General features: G+C 54.2%; 8 protein-coding genes across 8 annotated transcripts; 4 read left to right on the top strand and 4 right to left on the bottom strand.

Moving 5' to 3' along the window:
- Positions 1-523: 523 nt before the first annotated feature.
- Positions 524-1,180, bottom strand: A1O7_00238 (uncharacterized protein; the record flags this gene model as incomplete). Its single annotated transcript, XM_007754280.1, has 1 exon — positions 524-1,180. The coding sequence occupies one exon, from the start codon at positions 1,178-1,180 to the stop codon at positions 524-526; it is 657 nt and encodes a 218-aa protein (XP_007752470.1).
- Positions 1,181-3,194: 2,014 nt separating this feature from the next.
- On the bottom strand, positions 3,195-4,487 carry A1O7_00239 (uncharacterized protein; the record flags this gene model as incomplete). The annotated part of the gene is made up of 4 exons (XM_007754281.1): positions 3,195-3,323; positions 3,405-3,981; positions 4,159-4,324; positions 4,388-4,487. 4 exons carry the CDS (start codon positions 4,485-4,487, stop codon positions 3,195-3,197), a joined length of 972 nt encoding a protein of 323 aa, XP_007752471.1.
- An 818-nt stretch (positions 4,488-5,305) lies between these two features.
- Positions 5,306-6,397, bottom strand: A1O7_00240 (uncharacterized protein; the record flags this gene model as incomplete). Its single annotated transcript, XM_007754282.1, has 1 exon — positions 5,306-6,397. The coding sequence occupies one exon, from the start codon at positions 6,395-6,397 to the stop codon at positions 5,306-5,308; it is 1,092 nt and encodes a 363-aa protein (XP_007752472.1).
- Positions 6,398-7,497: 1,100 nt separating this feature from the next.
- On the top strand, positions 7,498-9,784 carry A1O7_00241 (uncharacterized protein; the record flags this gene model as incomplete). Its single annotated transcript, XM_007754283.1, has 5 exons — positions 7,498-7,577; positions 7,639-7,655; positions 7,709-7,857; positions 7,913-9,703; positions 9,758-9,784. The coding sequence occupies 5 exons, from the start codon at positions 7,498-7,500 to the stop codon at positions 9,782-9,784; spliced, it is 2,064 nt and encodes a 687-aa protein (XP_007752473.1).
- A 269-nt stretch (positions 9,785-10,053) lies between these two features.
- A1O7_00242 (uncharacterized protein) lies at positions 10,054-11,073 on the bottom strand (the record flags this gene model as incomplete). Its single annotated transcript, XM_007754284.1, has 1 exon — positions 10,054-11,073. One exon carries the CDS (start codon positions 11,071-11,073, stop codon positions 10,054-10,056), a length of 1,020 nt encoding a protein of 339 aa, XP_007752474.1.
- Positions 11,074-11,643: 570 nt separating this feature from the next.
- Positions 11,644-13,248, top strand: A1O7_00243 (anthranilate synthase component I; the record flags this gene model as incomplete). Its single annotated transcript, XM_007754285.1, has 1 exon — positions 11,644-13,248. The coding sequence occupies one exon, from the start codon at positions 11,644-11,646 to the stop codon at positions 13,246-13,248; it is 1,605 nt and encodes a 534-aa protein (XP_007752475.1).
- Positions 13,249-13,612: 364 nt separating this feature from the next.
- A1O7_00244 (40S ribosomal protein S6-B) lies at positions 13,613-14,536 on the top strand (the record flags this gene model as incomplete). The annotated part of the gene is made up of 4 exons (XM_007754286.1): positions 13,613-13,756; positions 13,820-13,876; positions 13,959-14,218; positions 14,278-14,536. 4 exons carry the CDS (start codon positions 13,613-13,615, stop codon positions 14,534-14,536), a joined length of 720 nt encoding a protein of 239 aa, XP_007752476.1.
- A 681-nt stretch (positions 14,537-15,217) lies between these two features.
- Positions 15,218-16,408, top strand: A1O7_00245 (ribose-phosphate pyrophosphokinase 3; the record flags this gene model as incomplete). Its single annotated transcript, XM_007754287.1, has 3 exons — positions 15,218-15,288; positions 15,360-15,451; positions 15,546-16,408. 3 exons carry the CDS (start codon positions 15,218-15,220, stop codon positions 16,406-16,408), a joined length of 1,026 nt encoding a protein of 341 aa, XP_007752477.1.
- Between the last annotated feature and the right edge of the window lie 18 nt (positions 16,409-16,426).

Here is a 16,426-nt window from a genome sequence, read left to right on the forward strand (position 1 = left end):
CGATGATGACCGTCGCTTGGATCCTCAAAAGCTTGCGGTGACAGCGTGGCGCAGTGGAATCACTAGTGGCTGGTGCTGGAGACGATCCACTGATATGCAATCGATTTCCTGATCCCTAACGAGCAGCGACAAGGCGAGACGTTTCAGACAGAATTTTATAAGCACTCGAGAAGGAGCAGAGCTGCTCAAGAAACGAAGCGCTGATAAAGAAACGGCAAGAAGAATGCTTGAGGAGGAGCAGTCCATGTGACCCAAACTCGGTCGCTTTCCTCCTCATGCGACCGACCATTCGCCTTGAGCTCGCAGCCGCGTCAAGCTTCCATTGGCACACACGGGGCAGCTCGCAGCTTGTCAGCGATGAACCGACCATTCCGGAGCGCACGGCGAATGCCACGAAACCGACGCCACGAACAAGACCCTGGGAAAGGGTGCCATCAACAATACAGAAAATGCCTCGCCCACCATTAAAGCGTTCATCGCGCGCCTCGTTGAAGATGAGCTTGGACTCGGCGATGGCGCGCCTTCACTTCCAGACGAGCTCTCCAACCTGGAGCAGTTTCGCGTGCTTAATCTCCGCTCTATCGATGTGGTTCCTGGTCTGACTGTACTTCTGGAATCCCTCCGTTTCCGCAAACTCGCCATGGTGCTCGACACTGTCCCATGCAGTGAACAGCACGAATTCCTCTTTTCTGCTCTCGTCCTCCTCTGAAGGGTCATAACCAGCATCAATTCTCCATCCCCCAACCATGTTTTCTTTCCCAAGGAAAGATTCCAATTCATATCTCCTGGCCTCAAATGTGCTTTTAAACGCTTCTTTGGCGCCGTCTTTTATGAAATGCCGGGCAATCGCGATCATGTCTCGGCTCAATGGCAGAGGGTGTGTTGTTTGGGCGATATCCAGATGAAACATCCAGTCCACGGTTATTTGATCTTTGAGCAGGGTTAGCAGCTCTTGGTTCGGCTCACTGGCAATGAAATCTTGCATATGGAATTCGACTGAAGGCCACGATCCGAGGATGAAGATGACTCTGGGGTCCTCCACGCAATGGTAATACCAGAATTCGAATCCACTGGCCTCCACCATTGCCTCTTTTGCTTTGGCCAAGTTCATCAGTAGAGCTGGAGACGAAGCCTCAGTGCCCGACCGAAGGGTGAGGCGCGCTAACTCGGAGACTGGCATGGAGGAATAGGTCTCGGATAGCTCTATTGAGACGTTAGTGGTCCTAGTCAGGCACAATGAGAAGCTCCGTCACAATGTAAGTACGGAGTGCTGCCATTTATGGTTTATATGGTGAAGACTCGTCAGACAGCTTCTGCCTGACACCTCCACAACCCATACCACGTACCTCATTTCAGTATCACCTAGCTTTGAAATGAACTTTACCGGAATAGGGAGCTAATGATCGCAGGGAACCGTACTGTTCCAATTCCATAAGCACGACTTCAACCTCTCCTACCACCATACTCCGTACCAATAACAGCAATAGGTAAGCTAGGCGTAGGGACACACAGAGCATACGTCGACTGCGGAACGCGGCGCGACAACGAATCTTACTGCTACCCTGAACAATCCCCCCCCCGCCCTCTCAAACAAATATGCATGTCGAGGTGATCGAGCGCAATATTGGCCGTAATCTGTCGAGGAGTGCGTTGCCTTGCCTCGCTTCAGCTCAATACAGCTTACCAGTCACCTTAATCCGTGTGAATTATACCTCACCCAGGCTTCCATTCAACAAGCCCGTGTCTCTAAACAGTGGGAAGAGCGTAATCACACGCCTTGCGCACAGGGAACATTGCTCCTTCGGTGTAGGGAAGAAGGGAACTTCCACCAGGAGAGCAGCGCGGCCATGTTGGAAACAGCCGCAAGTCGAATTGGAGCTCAGGATAATGGGCTTTCCCCGGCTGGATTGTCTGACCAGGGAGGTAAGGGAAAGGAGTTCCTCTGCTGACACCCAGCTCGTTAGCGACATCACGTTGGGAGGGGACTTCCCCGGCTAGACCGCTGTTGTAAGACAGCTCTGTGGTGGCAAGCATGTCTGCTTCAATCCACATACGCCAACCGACCATGTTGAACAATTCAACGTGGAGAGAACTACCTTGGTTAGCCTTGCTCCAAGCAAAGCTTCACCTCAGACCAAGTTGAGCAACGATGCAATTGTCGCAGGTGCAGATATCAGCTAATGGAGAGACAATAATGAACACTGGATTCTGCTTTGAGCTCATGCCTTCCTCGTTTCAAAACCCACGGAATTCAATCAGCTCGAAGCGGTACGCACTAAGGCATTCCTGTCGACGCCTCAGCTCATCGATTTCCGACCCCAGGACTCTATCCCATGTCTTTCCGATGACTTGCAAGTTGGACGACTCCTATGACTGGAGCGCAGCAACCTTGTCTGGGCCCGCGTCTAGCGATTTCGCTCGATGGCCATCAAGCTGGGGACGGAAGGGCACCAAGAGTTTCAATCCAGAATGAATACAGCCGCTCTAAACAACCATCTTGCCACCACAAACAAACAGTCTGGTACAAAAGCTGCTACGCTTGAAGGAAATGGCGGTCCTCTGTGCCCACACAAAATATCAACTTCTTCAACCTGGTTCTCTTCCGATCGCATGATCTCCCCGAGGTTGTCAAGTGATTCTCCACGACACGACTACGTCCGCAACGGTGTCTTTGCGCGTCCCAGCTTCAAGGCTTCGACAATTGAAATGAGACTCCCATCAAGCAACACTGGGGATCCACTATCGATATCTGGCTTGTCTGCCCAGGTTGAGCACATACGATCGCCTCGAGTGATGGAACCAGATATATCGAGGTGAGCGTATTGTTTCTCCGTGGGTGTAAATAGGCTCACAAAATAGCCCAAACGAAGAAGCAAGAAAGATTCCGCCTCGGTGTGCACAGTGCTCAAATCTTGGTGATTGTTCAGCTGGACCATGAAGAATGGTGCCAAGAGTCGACGCGTATCTCCAAGTACACGAGACCGAGCCAGCAAGGCGCGAGGCTAGTGTGCTTCACCTCATACGGGTCTAGGCTTCTCGTGCCCGGCACAGCCGTCGACTACATGAAGAGTCATGAATAGCATTATCGATGGTAGAGGCATTATCACGTCTCTAAATATGTACATTATCATTACCACCGCCTGTACTCACACCTGTCATATACTTCTCAGTCATAAAAGCCAGTCTTTCTAGCTCTAATTACCTTGCACCGACCCAGGCGTCATCTCATAATAATGCAACGCCCCCTTAGCCTTCGCACAGGAAGTATTCGGACTCGTGGCATTGACCGGCACGGTATTCCCATCCTGAGGACGTCCGTAAGCCTATCCGCCGCTCCGTTAGTACTGTGTGAACAATTCATCCCCCCCTACACACCGTTCGCAGAAGCACAGGAATGAACTCACATGCATATAATACCACACCTCACTGACCACCGTACGTCCGCTGTCCGTACTATTCTCCCTCCTCCCCTGTTCCGTCGTATTATACCGCGGCCCACTACACCCCACGTACGGCACGGCGCGGTACTTTTTCGTCAGTTGGCCCTGGATATCCGCGAGCGAGTACGTCGTGGTGTTACTAGGCACGATGTTGGCCTCCTTGAGCCAGCTCCACGTCGGCAACCGCTTGTAGTACTTGATTGCGGTCTCGAAGAACTGGACGACGTCCTCGTGTTCGACGTATTGGGGTCCGTAGCAGGGCAGGTCGAACGTCGAGAAGCAGGTGGCGTGTTTGGAGAACTCGTGGGCCCAGAAGTCCGTGTTGGGCGCGCCCTGGTTGATCCAGTACGTGTTCATCCACTGGAGGAGGTCGTAGCGGCCGAAGTCCTCGACGAAGGTGCCCACGTCGGGCCCCTTGTAGGGCGGGACAACGGTTCCGTTGGGGAGGCCGTTCGTCGTGTTTGGCGAGGGGACGGGATCGTATTGACGGGAGAGATCGCAGTATTGCGTATATGCCCCTGAGCAGTAGTCGGGCCATAATCTATCGAGGGATTAGAGTTGTTGTCATGGTATGAGTTGGATATATGTTGTTGTGTGGTGGTGGTGGTGTTTTGGGGTGGGGGGGGGGGGGCCCGGGGGGGCGGGTTTTGCGCGAGGAGGTGAAGGGTGCGTCGGTCCGTGGCCCGTGGACGGATATGCCGGTGGAGCTCAAACCTACCCGTGCAGTGTCCATGTGTTGGCAGGCAGCTTTTGACCTTGTGCCTCAAGGCCAGTGTACGTGCTCCAGAACTGAGTGGACAGGAGGAGGCCGCCAAAGGTCTCTGTACAGCACGAGTCCACCAAGTTGGGCTGGGCTTGAGCTGAGCAGGAGAGGACGAGCGGGTCTGAAGTCGTTATGTTAGGTATGGAGGTCCTTGCAAACATCGATGGACAAGACAAGCACTCACCAAGGATGCAAGTGTGGTTTTCGGTGGTCTCGCCATATAACGAAGCTTGCGCTCCGCTCGCTAGAGCGGCAGCCAAGGCAAGATACCTCATGGACGCCATTGCTGGTGATTTACACCTCAAGGTGGCAGAAAAGAACTGAGGGCGCAACGACAAACACAGGACGCATCACCGGAGCAGCAATTGCGAGGCGAGCAAGAGCTTTATACCACTCACATAGCTAAGCTAGGGCGAGCTGCAGCTCCCACGTTGCTCGCCTACGAGGTACGGAGAACTTACCATCGGATCAGAGCCTCGAAAAAGACATCTCGTCTGCAGAAGGCCGTCATACTCCTCCCCACAGTGGCGGAGAGTAAATGCGAAGCTTAGTCTCTGGACGAGTCAGATGGCCAGGCCGGAGCACCTGCGCACAAGTAGATCGGCCTCGAGAGCAAGAAAGGAAGGCAGGTAACAATGCAGGATGTGTGACGGGTAAATGAAGGAATGCATGCAGTTGGCAGGGTTGCACTATGGCGAGGGTACCTGCGCTTGTACGTCGATCGCGTGCAGAAGTGATTGGCAGAGATACGGCACGTAGCGATTGGAGGCGAACCAGATGAAAGATGATAGGAAGCGACTCATCTGGAAGCGGGTGATGCGGGCTTTTGGGGCCATCAGTGGATTCTCCATAAAGCACTGGCTCGGACCTCGCCGACTGCACAGAACGAAGTATCAAGTGCCACATACCCGAGATTGGCGGTGCGTCCAGTCGCGCAATGACCGCTTCGAACGGGATCATACGGACACAATATAGGCCGCTTTCCTATACATAGAATACAGATCAATCGCTCAACGCTGAATCAATTAACTGAGAGCAAAAGGTTCACGACGGCCCTGTAAGATCACAAATCTCTGACACCGGGCCAATCATGTGAAGAGCCTCATTCATCAGGGCGATAATCCGTCTGTCCAAGCATTTCATGGCCCTTGGGGAGATCAGGCGCGCTAGCGGTGGTAGGTTGTACTTGGTTTCGCGCAGCAGCCGCATTCAGACGCTCATCCAGCGCCTTGAGGGCCAGGGCTCGTCGGCGCTCTGCCTCTTCGCGCTTGCTGATGCCCCTTGCGCCGCGTGCTTTGTTGAAACTGGGGAGACCAGCCTCCCCTCTTGCGGCAGCTTGTTCATTTCCGCTTGCAATTTCTTCGTCGGAAAAGGGCGTGCATAATTTCAGGTTGCAAAGCAGGATGTATATCTGGTTGCAAAAAGCGGCAATCGGTGGCTGGACCACGTTCGGAAAGAACGTCGCAAAGGCAAATGTCTCGCTTGCGTCACCCTTCAGACCCCGACCATCCGTGGCCGATCCCGAAATGTCGGGCTGGCGTTTGTAAAACCGCAGATATGTCCAGGTGGTGATCAGGCCGTACCAAGCGAGGAACAATGCAACGTCAGTACCTAGTATGAGGCCGGAGAGGGTGTTGAGAGCGAGGAAGACTGCCGGGAAATGCTTGACTCGCATCTTGATCATGCCTTTGTATATGCTGACGGTATGCTCGGGAACGAGCTGCTTGAAGGCAACCAGGAAAGCTGCTTGCGTGGAGACGCCTCCCGTGATCGGGGTCAAGGCTCGCTCAGGGTTTCCACTCAAGCCAGCCCAGGTAATGTAGGTCACAACCATTATTAGGTTGGGTATCACTGAAGATATGAGAATGACATAGACGAAGCCCCGACTTCCCCATGCTCTTTCAAGGTATTTCCCACCAAAGAAAATGTTGGTGCCATTAACGAGAAGCGTCAGGATGTTTTGCTCGACAAAGGTTGCGCTGAGGAAGGTCCAAGGGTACCATATGCATTGAGACGGAACCAGCGCTAGGTACGGCACGGTTGGAGACGGAGAGAGGGTTGTGCCGCTGGGGTCTTCGATGCTGGGACTACTTGACGACAGCCTCCATCGAGCGATGTTGTAAAGAAACGACAGGGCGACGATAGTGGCAAGTAGGACCCGCGTGATGAGAGGAAGGTTGATTCGAAGAGCCATTGCGCGAATTGCTCGCTCTGCTCATCTCATGATTGTGCCGCAGAGGCGGAATGGTGGACTATTTACAGAGTGTCCGTAACGAAGACACTGAGCGCAGCGGTGGTGGTCCTGTGATGCAAGAACCAGAGCAGGCGAAACAAGTTCGCAGGGTTCACAGGCAGCCGGAGATTTTCTGCCGCGGGCGCGAGGAGCGTGGCTTTCCCAGTCTAGCCGCTTCGAAACTACGCACAGTGGCAGATGCGGTGCAGCGGTACAAGGCACAAGGCACAAGCTCCCAATCAACGAATGGCAATAGGTCTTACAGTCAGGGAGGACAGCAGGTCACCACAGTCAGAATTGTAGCTTGCAATGTGTAGATAATCCGGCGCGATAGGCAACAGCATCGCCGGCCTGTTCGTGGCTACAGTGCGAGGTACACAGTACGTACATATTTACGAGAGAGCTCCGAGTACCAGTGGTGCCAGTAATTAGGGCAATCGTCAAGCTCCAAGGCCAGTCGATCTCGTGCCTCGGGTGCAAGGCAGGCTGGACATGAAACTCGCAGAGAAAAGCACCAACGTGGTCCACCGACGACGCCCGCGCCTGGGATTGGCTGCCGCAGGGCCCTGAGTTGCCAACCTACTGGCACCACTGGCACCACTGTCACTGTCTGCACATCATCCCCATCCCGTTGTGGTGCCTTCTCTCATCTCCATCACCAATTTCGACCCAAACACGTCCCGATTTTTATCGACAACCACCCGGCTTGCTCGTTGCTTTCGATCTGTACAATACTTTCGCCAACCCGTGGGCTGATCAACTAGTAACCGCTTTACCCCGGATCCCAACAGGCTGGTAAATCGCGACCCCCTCGACTCCCATTTTCTTGGTCCAGGTCTTTTCATCCTCATTTCTTCACAACTACCAAGGCCGAACAGTCAAGATCAGCTTGCGCATCGTCCCTACTACTTGGAAACGCGGTCTCATCGGCTGGATTTCTCGTCTCTGGTGTTCCAGCCCTGTCACCATCGTTGTTTGTGGCCGATTGTTGTCCTTGAGTGCTCCTCTGCTTGGGACACAGCAGCCCCTGCTCGATATCGCCCCAAGAGCGGAATGTCGGGATGGAGGCCGACAATGCATCAACCTTCAGCGCAAAGCCACCCCCACTCAGTTCGGACCAGCTGAATTATCTCATATGGAGGTGCGCGCACTTTGAAACGTCGGTTTTGGATGCCGTTCAAGTTACTGACCTCTGGCTGCAGATACCTTCAAGAGTCAGGTAAGCCTGGCACGGGACCCACCACGCCTGCAACGCTAAACCAATCTGTGTAGGCTACGCGGATGCCGCTGTCAAGCTCCAGCGAGATTGGAGAGTCGATGCAGAAAGCCTCCCTTTCGCAAAATGCGTCAAGGGCCATGCGCTCGTCTCCCTTGTTCAAAAGGGTCTTCGTTATCACCATCTTTCACTAACAATCGATGAGGTATAATATCTGTCTTCGTGCAGGCGCGAACACACTCCCGCTAATCCCGTTGTAGAATGGCCGGCCATCAAAGCAACTCAACCCGTCGATGTTCTTCTTCGGGCCCGAGAGCGAGAAGCCTCCAGTAGAACTGCCTGAAGAAGCGTTCCCTTCGACGCCTTCGCCGCACGGTTCACTCATTGCACCTCAGAAGCAAATCCGCGATCCCGCTGTAAATGGACTTGTCGAACGCACTTCTCTACCTGTGGCTACACAGCTTGCGCCGAAGAGAGGCCGAAAGACGGCCGCGAGCGCTGAGCGCAATGGAAGCGCTACCCGCAAACCGTCGGCCTCTGCCAGTCGTGCTGCCAATGCCTCCACGATGGATGTTGACATGGTGAATGGTCATATTGTGCCGATCTCTGATGCTAGATCGCCGACTGCAACGGAAGTCGGGCCCGACGATGCAGGGCCTTTCATGAATGGGATTAAGGCCGACGAGCGGATGGATGTCGATGAGGACTCGCTGGTCGCAGATCACCAAAACAACGAGCCGCAGATCGAAGCGGTACCACCTCCGGCTCACACTTTGTTCATCGGAGAAAGCAAGGGGATCCAGGTCACCCCTGCCAAAGTTGCAAACCTCGCTCAGTCGAGCACAATTTTCAATCTGCCACCACCTACAGTTGGCGATGTCCCGAGATCTCTGACACGGGTTACTTGGCACCCCAGCACCGGTAATGCACTGACTGCAATGGGCGATGACTTCTGTGGAATCTGGGACATCACCCCGGGGTCTCCGACTTCTTCCACCTCTCGCTTCCAAGAACTTGTGGATTCAACCGGACAGAAGCTGATAAGTGCGGTTGCCTGGGAGCCGCACGGTGATATGATAGCGATCGCGACGTACACCAATCTGTCCGGCCACATCTTTGTGTTCGACGGACAAGAACTTTGTATGGTTGAGGATCTAACCGCATCACAAAGAGCAGTGACAAGCATGGTTTGGCAGGCTCAAGGCTCCAGTCTATTCGGCCTTGCCCCCTACGATTCTGATGACATGGGCACGGCCAAAGCTGCTGGTTCATCAATCATCCAGTGGCACCACAGGAACTTGCCTGCTGAGGTAGAATTGTCGACAGTCCGTGTTCCAGAAACTTTGATAGACATGGACGGTGCATTTCTTGACGAGACTAGTATTGTCTGCGCGGCAGGGCAGAACTCGGTCTACTCTTTCCGAATCGCTCCGGCCCTTGGTATAGAGCAGAAGTGGACGTCCGATCCTACCGGAAACGACCAGTGGACCTTTGTCAGATGCACTCTACGATGGGGCAGGAACCCGTTTCTGGTGGCTGCGTCAGCTGAGACTGGGACGCTGTGGGTACCAGCACAAGATTTGTTCAAGAGAGGCGCACACGAGGCGCATATCACCGGCCTAGAACTTCGACCACGGCTAGTGAGCCTCTTGGATACTCCCTCGAAACCAGAATTTGCTACCTCGTCAATGGATGGAACCATCAAGGTCTGGCGCTACGACGACGACAGCAACTCTATCACTTCGATCTGTAAGCTCATTGTCGGCCACGGTTCGCCGATCATGGCGTTGTCCTATTCGCCGGATGGCTTCTGTCTTGCAGGAGCCAGCTATGATATTATCCGTATCTGGAATAGTGAGCATGATCACAACCTCATGGCCACATGGAAGGATGAACAGAATCTGTGGGATGGCTCGAAATTGAAAGATGATGACATGATGAGCACGGGAGGCAGATCCAGCGTCAACGGCGATACCCATCCAGTCACTGCTGACCATACATTGACATGGGACATTGACAGTAAGAAGCTTGCGTTCGGATTAGGTTCACAGGTAAGCCCCTGGGGGATAGCAGTTATTCCAAGGCTGCCAGACTAACATACATAGGTCGCTATCATCAACTTCCAACGCTGAATATCACCAAAATGTACGGTTGTCTACTCCTTGCGACACTGCGATCAAGGACTTACTGCCGTGTGGTACACGTTTGCCTCAGCACTGATCTGGAGGACCAGAGCACTAACGGTCACGCCCAATCTACGATTGCCGACTCCCAACACGCCGAACGGCCATCTTCGTCTCGTAACCAGCAACAACGAGAAAATGTTGGTTGAAATGAGAAATCTGAAACTAGTTGAGGCTGTACGGTTATCGACCTCCCAGAGTACTCCTCGCTTTGTTAATCATGTACTAGTGGCCGTCTCAAATTCGCCCCAGTCATCCTGAAAGATCCTCGGTTTGATCTGCGGCTGTTTTGCACGAGCACCTTTAGCAGAGCCCTGAGCCGATCTCAACTCTTCTTCCACGTCCCGAAAACCTCGAAGCCACGCCGTAACACCCTCGTGTAGAGCCTTCGGATCGGCAGGTACATCAAGGTCATCACCCATCGGCTCTTTTACGGCCTCGTCCGCGTAATAGCGACCACGAAACCTGCCCTTTCCTCGGTAGACTATCCTCGGAGAATCAGCCGGCCTCTTTGGAACGGGCGAGCCATTAACATATCCCTCCAGCCCTGACACGGCGCTCGACATCGCCTTGATGGCGATCTCCTTCCTGGCACACTCAGACTGAGCATTGCTCAGTTGGACATGGAGCACCTGGTTTTCCTGACTCAAGAACTGATTGTCTTCCTTGAGGCTTGCGATCTCTCCGCTAAACTCGCGCAGGCGGGTTTCCTGTTGGATACACTTTTGTGCGACTGCTTCTAACTTTTCGGTTGTCAAATGATGCAGGTGGCGCTGCTCTTGTTGTCGCATGCGCATGGACTCAACGGTAGCGGCCAAGCAAGTCCGGATCGATTCCAGATCGCTCACTGTGATGGGGGTCGTGGGAGGCTCCGGTGTGATTGGGGGTTGAGTGGGAAGGGTCGTTTCTGCTTCGCTACCTTCCTCCGACAGCGAGTCACGCTCCAATGCCGCCTCGATCGCTTCTACGGCCCTTGTGATTTTCCTTTGTTTTTCGCCTCGAATCCCGCCGTCCTGCTCGCAGGCCCAGATTTCAGAGACCAAGCCGCTGAGACGATCTGCAATGGCGCACTCCCGAGGCGCATCACCTGACCCAAACGGATATGTCTCTTTCTGGAGTGCAGGCGTCTGTACGCTGATTGCCGAGTCCGCAAACAGAGAGTCGGTTGTCCACGAAGAACTCGGCCTCGTTGGTGAAGTGCAGCGATGAACGTCGACCAGGCCGTCAGCGAGCGACATGTTGGCTGATGCGGGGAGCTGAGAGTTCCTTGCCTAAGGTGACATGCGAGCGAGGGGCAATAATACTGCGGTTTGGAATATATTCTTGTGTCGTGTCAATTGAAGTGGGTGACCAGAGCAGCCTGCGAGCAACCATGAACGGAATGCGAACTGGTAGCGCAGGCGGTGGCCTGGAGGAGCGAAAGGCAAGTTGTGGCTGGTATTCCAGGTGGCTGGTGCCTGAGTATGATTAGCTTAACTCAGTTGGTGGGGAATACCACACAAGGCCTGAGAAGGCCCTGGGGCTGGTGGGGCCGGGGATGTTCCGAAAACATTCGCGAAGCACTTCAAAATCAGAAAGCGGTGACATGACTCAACTCGTGCTGACCGCAAAGCCTCCTCTACAGTGCAACGTACAGTGATACACACCCATATGTGGAGCCCCATAAGTCACTACTCATGAGATGCCCGAGGACCAAACTGTTTCGACCTGCTCTGCCTTGAGCTGCGTATAAATTCGCAACCGTCTCACCGGCTCTGGCATCTGTCCCTCCATGGTATTTCGTACTCGTGAATGCGCTCGCTTTGTTCATGGCTCACCTTCTCCAGGCACAAATACTACCATCCTTGGAGGATGTCTCCTCTATCCTCTCCAAGTCCAAATCCTCCGCACATCCTCCCAATCTTGTTCCATTGTGTGCACAAATCCCCGCCGACCTCTTCACACCGACACAAGCATATCTGAAAGTGTCTGAGGGTGCCGAACTATCGTTTCTATACGAAAGCGCTGCGACATCAGGGACTATTGGACGATATAGTTTTGTCGGAGCAAACCCTCTCAAGGCCATCAAGTCCGGCCCAGGCCATGGCCCCGAAGAGGACCCCCTTCCGCGGCTGGAGAAGGAGTTGGCACAATACCGTGTTGCGAGTGTACCATCACTACGGCTGCCACCTTTGACCGGAGGCGCGATTGGCTATGTCGGCTATGATTGTGTGCGGTACTTCGAGCCCAAGACTGCTCGGCCCATGAAAGACGTCCTCCAACTGCCCGAGAGCTTTTTCATGCTCTACGACACGATAGTCGCCTTCGATCACTTCTTAAATGTCTGCAAAGTCATTACTTACCTCTACGTACCGCAAACAGAGTCCACGACCGACCTAAAAGCAGCTTACGCAAAGGCGACAGAGCGACTGAACAGGACCATTTCGACACTACAAGCTGAACACCTGCCCCTTCCCCACCAACCACCTATAGTGCAAAATCAGCCGTTCATGTCGAATATCGGTCAAACAGGCTATGAAGCGCACGTTACCCGGCTCAAGAAGCATGTTAACAAAGGCGATATTATCCAAGCCGTGCCCTCGCATCGGATAGCACGACCGACCACCCTACATCCTTTCAACATTTATCGGCACTTGCGGACAGTCAACCCATCACCTTACCACTTTTACATAGACTGCGAAGATTTCAGCATTGTGGGTGCTTCTCCAGAGTTGCTCGTCAAAGAGGAAGCTGGTCGGATCATTACCCATCCCATTGCTGGTACTATCAGACGGGGTCACACCCTGGAAGAAGATGAGAGGTTGGCCGATGAACTGCGTAACAGCATAAAAGACCGTGCCGAGCATGTAATGCTGGTAGACCTCGCTCGCAACGATATCAACCGTGTATGCGATCCACTGTCCACGCGGGTCGACAGATTGATGGTTGTAGAAGGATTCAGCCACGTTCAGCACCTAGTCAGCCAGGTATCGGGTGTGTTAAGAGAGGGCGAAAACAGGTTCACAGCGTTTCGAAGCATTTTTCCAGCCGGAACTGTCTCCGGCGCACCCAAGGTGAAAGCAATGGAACTCATCGCCGAACTAGAGCAAGAGAAACGAGGCGTCTATGCTGGCGCTGTTGGCTACTTTGGCTTTTCACACGTCTCGACCGACGGCTCAAAGATTGAGAATGAGGGCGCCATGGATACGTGCATTGCGCTGCGAACTATGGTAGTGAAAGATGGCGTGGCCTATCTGCAAGCTGGTGGTGGGATAGTCTTTGACAGCGTCGAGGAGGACGAGTGGATAGAGACTATGAACAAGATGCGCGCAAACATCCGGACTATTGAACAGGCAGAAGAGAAATACCTGCAGCTAGAACAACTTAAGGACGGAAAGAAGACGGCTGGGTATGTCAACGGCGTTTCTAGATAGAATCGGCAACGCTTCCAAGCACCAGTTCTGGATACTCGAGCAATTCTTTGCAGTGATTTCGGTTGGAGCCGCGCTGGTCATGATCGTAAGAGTACTCCGTCTGACGAAAGGTTCAAGAATGAGTCTCGCAAGTCAGACAAGGCTGATTATCCATTTCAGGAATGGACAAACACCCACTTGTACTAACTCTACACTGACTAGCTCAAGCGCCAAGAAAGCACCACCCACAGAACTTTTCGGATTTGAGATTGCTGCTGCGCTTTCACCGACAACATCTCCAACACCATCTCGACATCCTCAACCGCTGATACCTGTCAAGACTTTTCGACAGTCTTGACAGCTCCTCTCAGCACCCGCCGGCAAGATGAAGTTGAACGTTTCCTACCCGGCCAATGGGTCGCAAAAATTGATCGAGATCGAAGATGAGCGCAAGCTGCGCGTCTTCATGGAGAAGCGCATGGGCAACGAAGTGCCAGCTGACAGCTTGGGTGATGAATGGAAGGGCTACGTACGATTTCCACCCACCTGGAAACGTTGTATAAGGGAATGCTGACGTGCCCGCCTGAAACAGATCGTCCGCATCACCGGCGGTAATGACAAGCAAGGCTTTCCCATGAAGCAGGGTGTCGTACGTACTACCATCCCCTAGCTTGGTGAAAGCGCCAGCGAAATGTCGAAGAACCAAATTCGCTGAGACTTGATTCATTCAGATGCTCCCTACTCGTGTCAAGCTCCTCCTCTCCGAAGGCCACTCCTGCTACCGACCCCGACGGACTGGTGAACGCAAGCGCAAGTCCGTCCGTGGCTGCATTGTCGGGCAAGATCTCTCCGTCCTCGCTCTCTCCATCGTCAAACAGGGAGACGGTGATATACCGGGTCTTACGGATGTGGTCAATCCCAAGCGCCTCGGTCCCAAGCGTGCCACCAAGATCCGACGATTCTTCGGTCTAAGCAAGAACGACGATGTTCGGTATGGCTTTGTCCCACGGACTTCTCTACATTATGCGCGTGCTAATATATACTTTGCAGCAAGTTCGTCATCCGCCGCGAAGTCGTCCCCAAGAAGGAAGGCGCCAAGCCGTACACCAAGGCTCCCAAGATCCAGAGACTTGTCACCCCTCAACGCATGCAACACAAGAGACATCGCATTGCCTTGAAGAGAAGACGGGCTGAGGCCGCCAAAGATGCTGCGAACGACTATGCTCAGTTGCTGGCCAAGCGTGTGCATGAGGAACGTGAGAAGAGAACCGAGCTGAGGAAGAGACGTGCCTCTTCCATGAGGAAGTAGACGTGTGGCCACTGCGACGAGATGCCATATTGATGGACCCCGGTCGAATGACGCGCCTACAAGGCGCTAGTGGACACACTGCAGCCAGGACTATGGTCACATGAGTGTGCATCCAATGCACAAGTGCCACTAAGCAACCGGCAGCATGTGCTGAAATGACTGGCTTGGAGATGGGGCCATGGACAATGGACTGTTGTGCAGTGTCACGGTGCGACTGACGGAGACGGCCAGTTCAGTCCTGTCCACCGCAAGGGTTGTGGGACAATTTAGATCTACTAGTCCAGTTGACTGGTCGAACTCGCCAAAAGGAAAGAACCAGGAATCATCACAGCTGCTGTTTTATTTCCCTGCGCCTCTCCATCATGCCTGATCTTCTCATTTCTCGTGTCTAGCGCCCATCGCCGCCTCCATTAGCAGAATATTCCCGTGCAGCATCGCAGACATCGCTTGTGTCGAGGCGTTATAGCCAAGCAAAGAGACAGCCGAGCCCATCCCCGCGGTGTGGCTGTTGCGGCTCCAACCACCGTTACGTCGAAGCGCCAGCGACGCGGGGAACTTTACCCGCGACTATTTTTTTTCCTGGCTCACTTAATGACCGAGTCAACTCTACCTCCTGCCCTTTCGTCTGCCTTTCAAAATGCTTCGACGGTAGCAGCGTCGCCCTTGAGTTCCGCTGACGGCATGGCTTCGAACAGCATCAAGCTCCTGACTGGCAACAGTCACCCTGAGCTCGCTCAGGCTGTTGCCAAAAGGTATGCCACAGCCTGACGCCTCGTGGGAACACACCTTGGACTAACGGGGACCACCCGTCCTGCACACACAGGCTAGGCATCGAGCTCGTCAAAATTATGGTCCTACAGTACTCGAATCAAGAGACCAGCGTGACGATCGGTGAATCAGTGCGTGACGAAGATGGTACAGTAACCACTCCACATCCCACATCCCGCGTCCCTTCCTTCCCATGAGCTTCTCTGGCAGAGCCCTGCCTAACAAAAGCGGCTCCCTACAGTCTTCATCCTCCAATCGACCCGGCCCAACGACATCAACGACGGCCTCATGGAGCTCCTGATCATCTGCAACGCATGCAAGACGGCGTCGGCGCGGCGCGTGACCGCCATCCTGCCCAACTTCCCCTACGCGCGCCAGGACAAGAAGGACAAATCGCGGGCGCCCATCACGGCAAAACTCATGGCCAACATGCTCCAGACGGCCGGCTGCAACCACATCATCACCATGGACCTGCACGCGTCGCAGATCCAGGGCTTCTTCAACGTCCCCGTCGACAACCTGTACGCCGAACCCAACAGCGTGAAATGGATCCGCGAGAACCTCATGCACGCCACCGAATCCGGCGCCGAGGTCAACGGCGTGAGGGACGAGTGCGTCATCGTCTCGCCCGACGCCGGGGGCGCAAAGAGAGCAACATCCATGGCGGATAAGCTGGACCTGCCCTTCGCGCTGATCCACAAGGAACGGTCCCGTCCGAACGAGGTCTCGCGCATGACCCTCGTCGGCACGGTCAAGGACAAAGTCGCGGTCTTGGTCGACGACATGGCGGACACGTGCGGCACGTTGGCCAAAGCCGCGGATACCCTCATTAAGCATGGGGCCAAGGACGTGGTCGCGCTGGTCACGCACGGCATCCTCAGCGGCAAGGCCGTCGAGACGTTGCAGACGAGCTCGCTTTCGAGGCTCGTCATCACAAACACCGTGCCTGTGAGTGCGGATAAGATTGAAGGCCTGAAGGTGCCGGAGGGCCAGAAGGGTTGTCGGCTGGAGTTCATTGACATTGCGCCCGTGTTGGCCGAGGCCGTGAGGCGCACGCATAACGGGGAGAGCGTCAGTTATTTGTTCAACAATCCGGTGTCGTAATTAGATCGGGCTTCGTCG

This window comes from Cladophialophora yegresii (genome assembly GCF_000585515.1).
Source record: "Cladophialophora yegresii CBS 114405 chromosome Unknown aczIN-supercont1.1, whole genome shotgun sequence".
Lineage (NCBI taxonomy): Eukaryota > Fungi > Ascomycota > Eurotiomycetes > Chaetothyriales > Herpotrichiellaceae > Cladophialophora > Cladophialophora yegresii.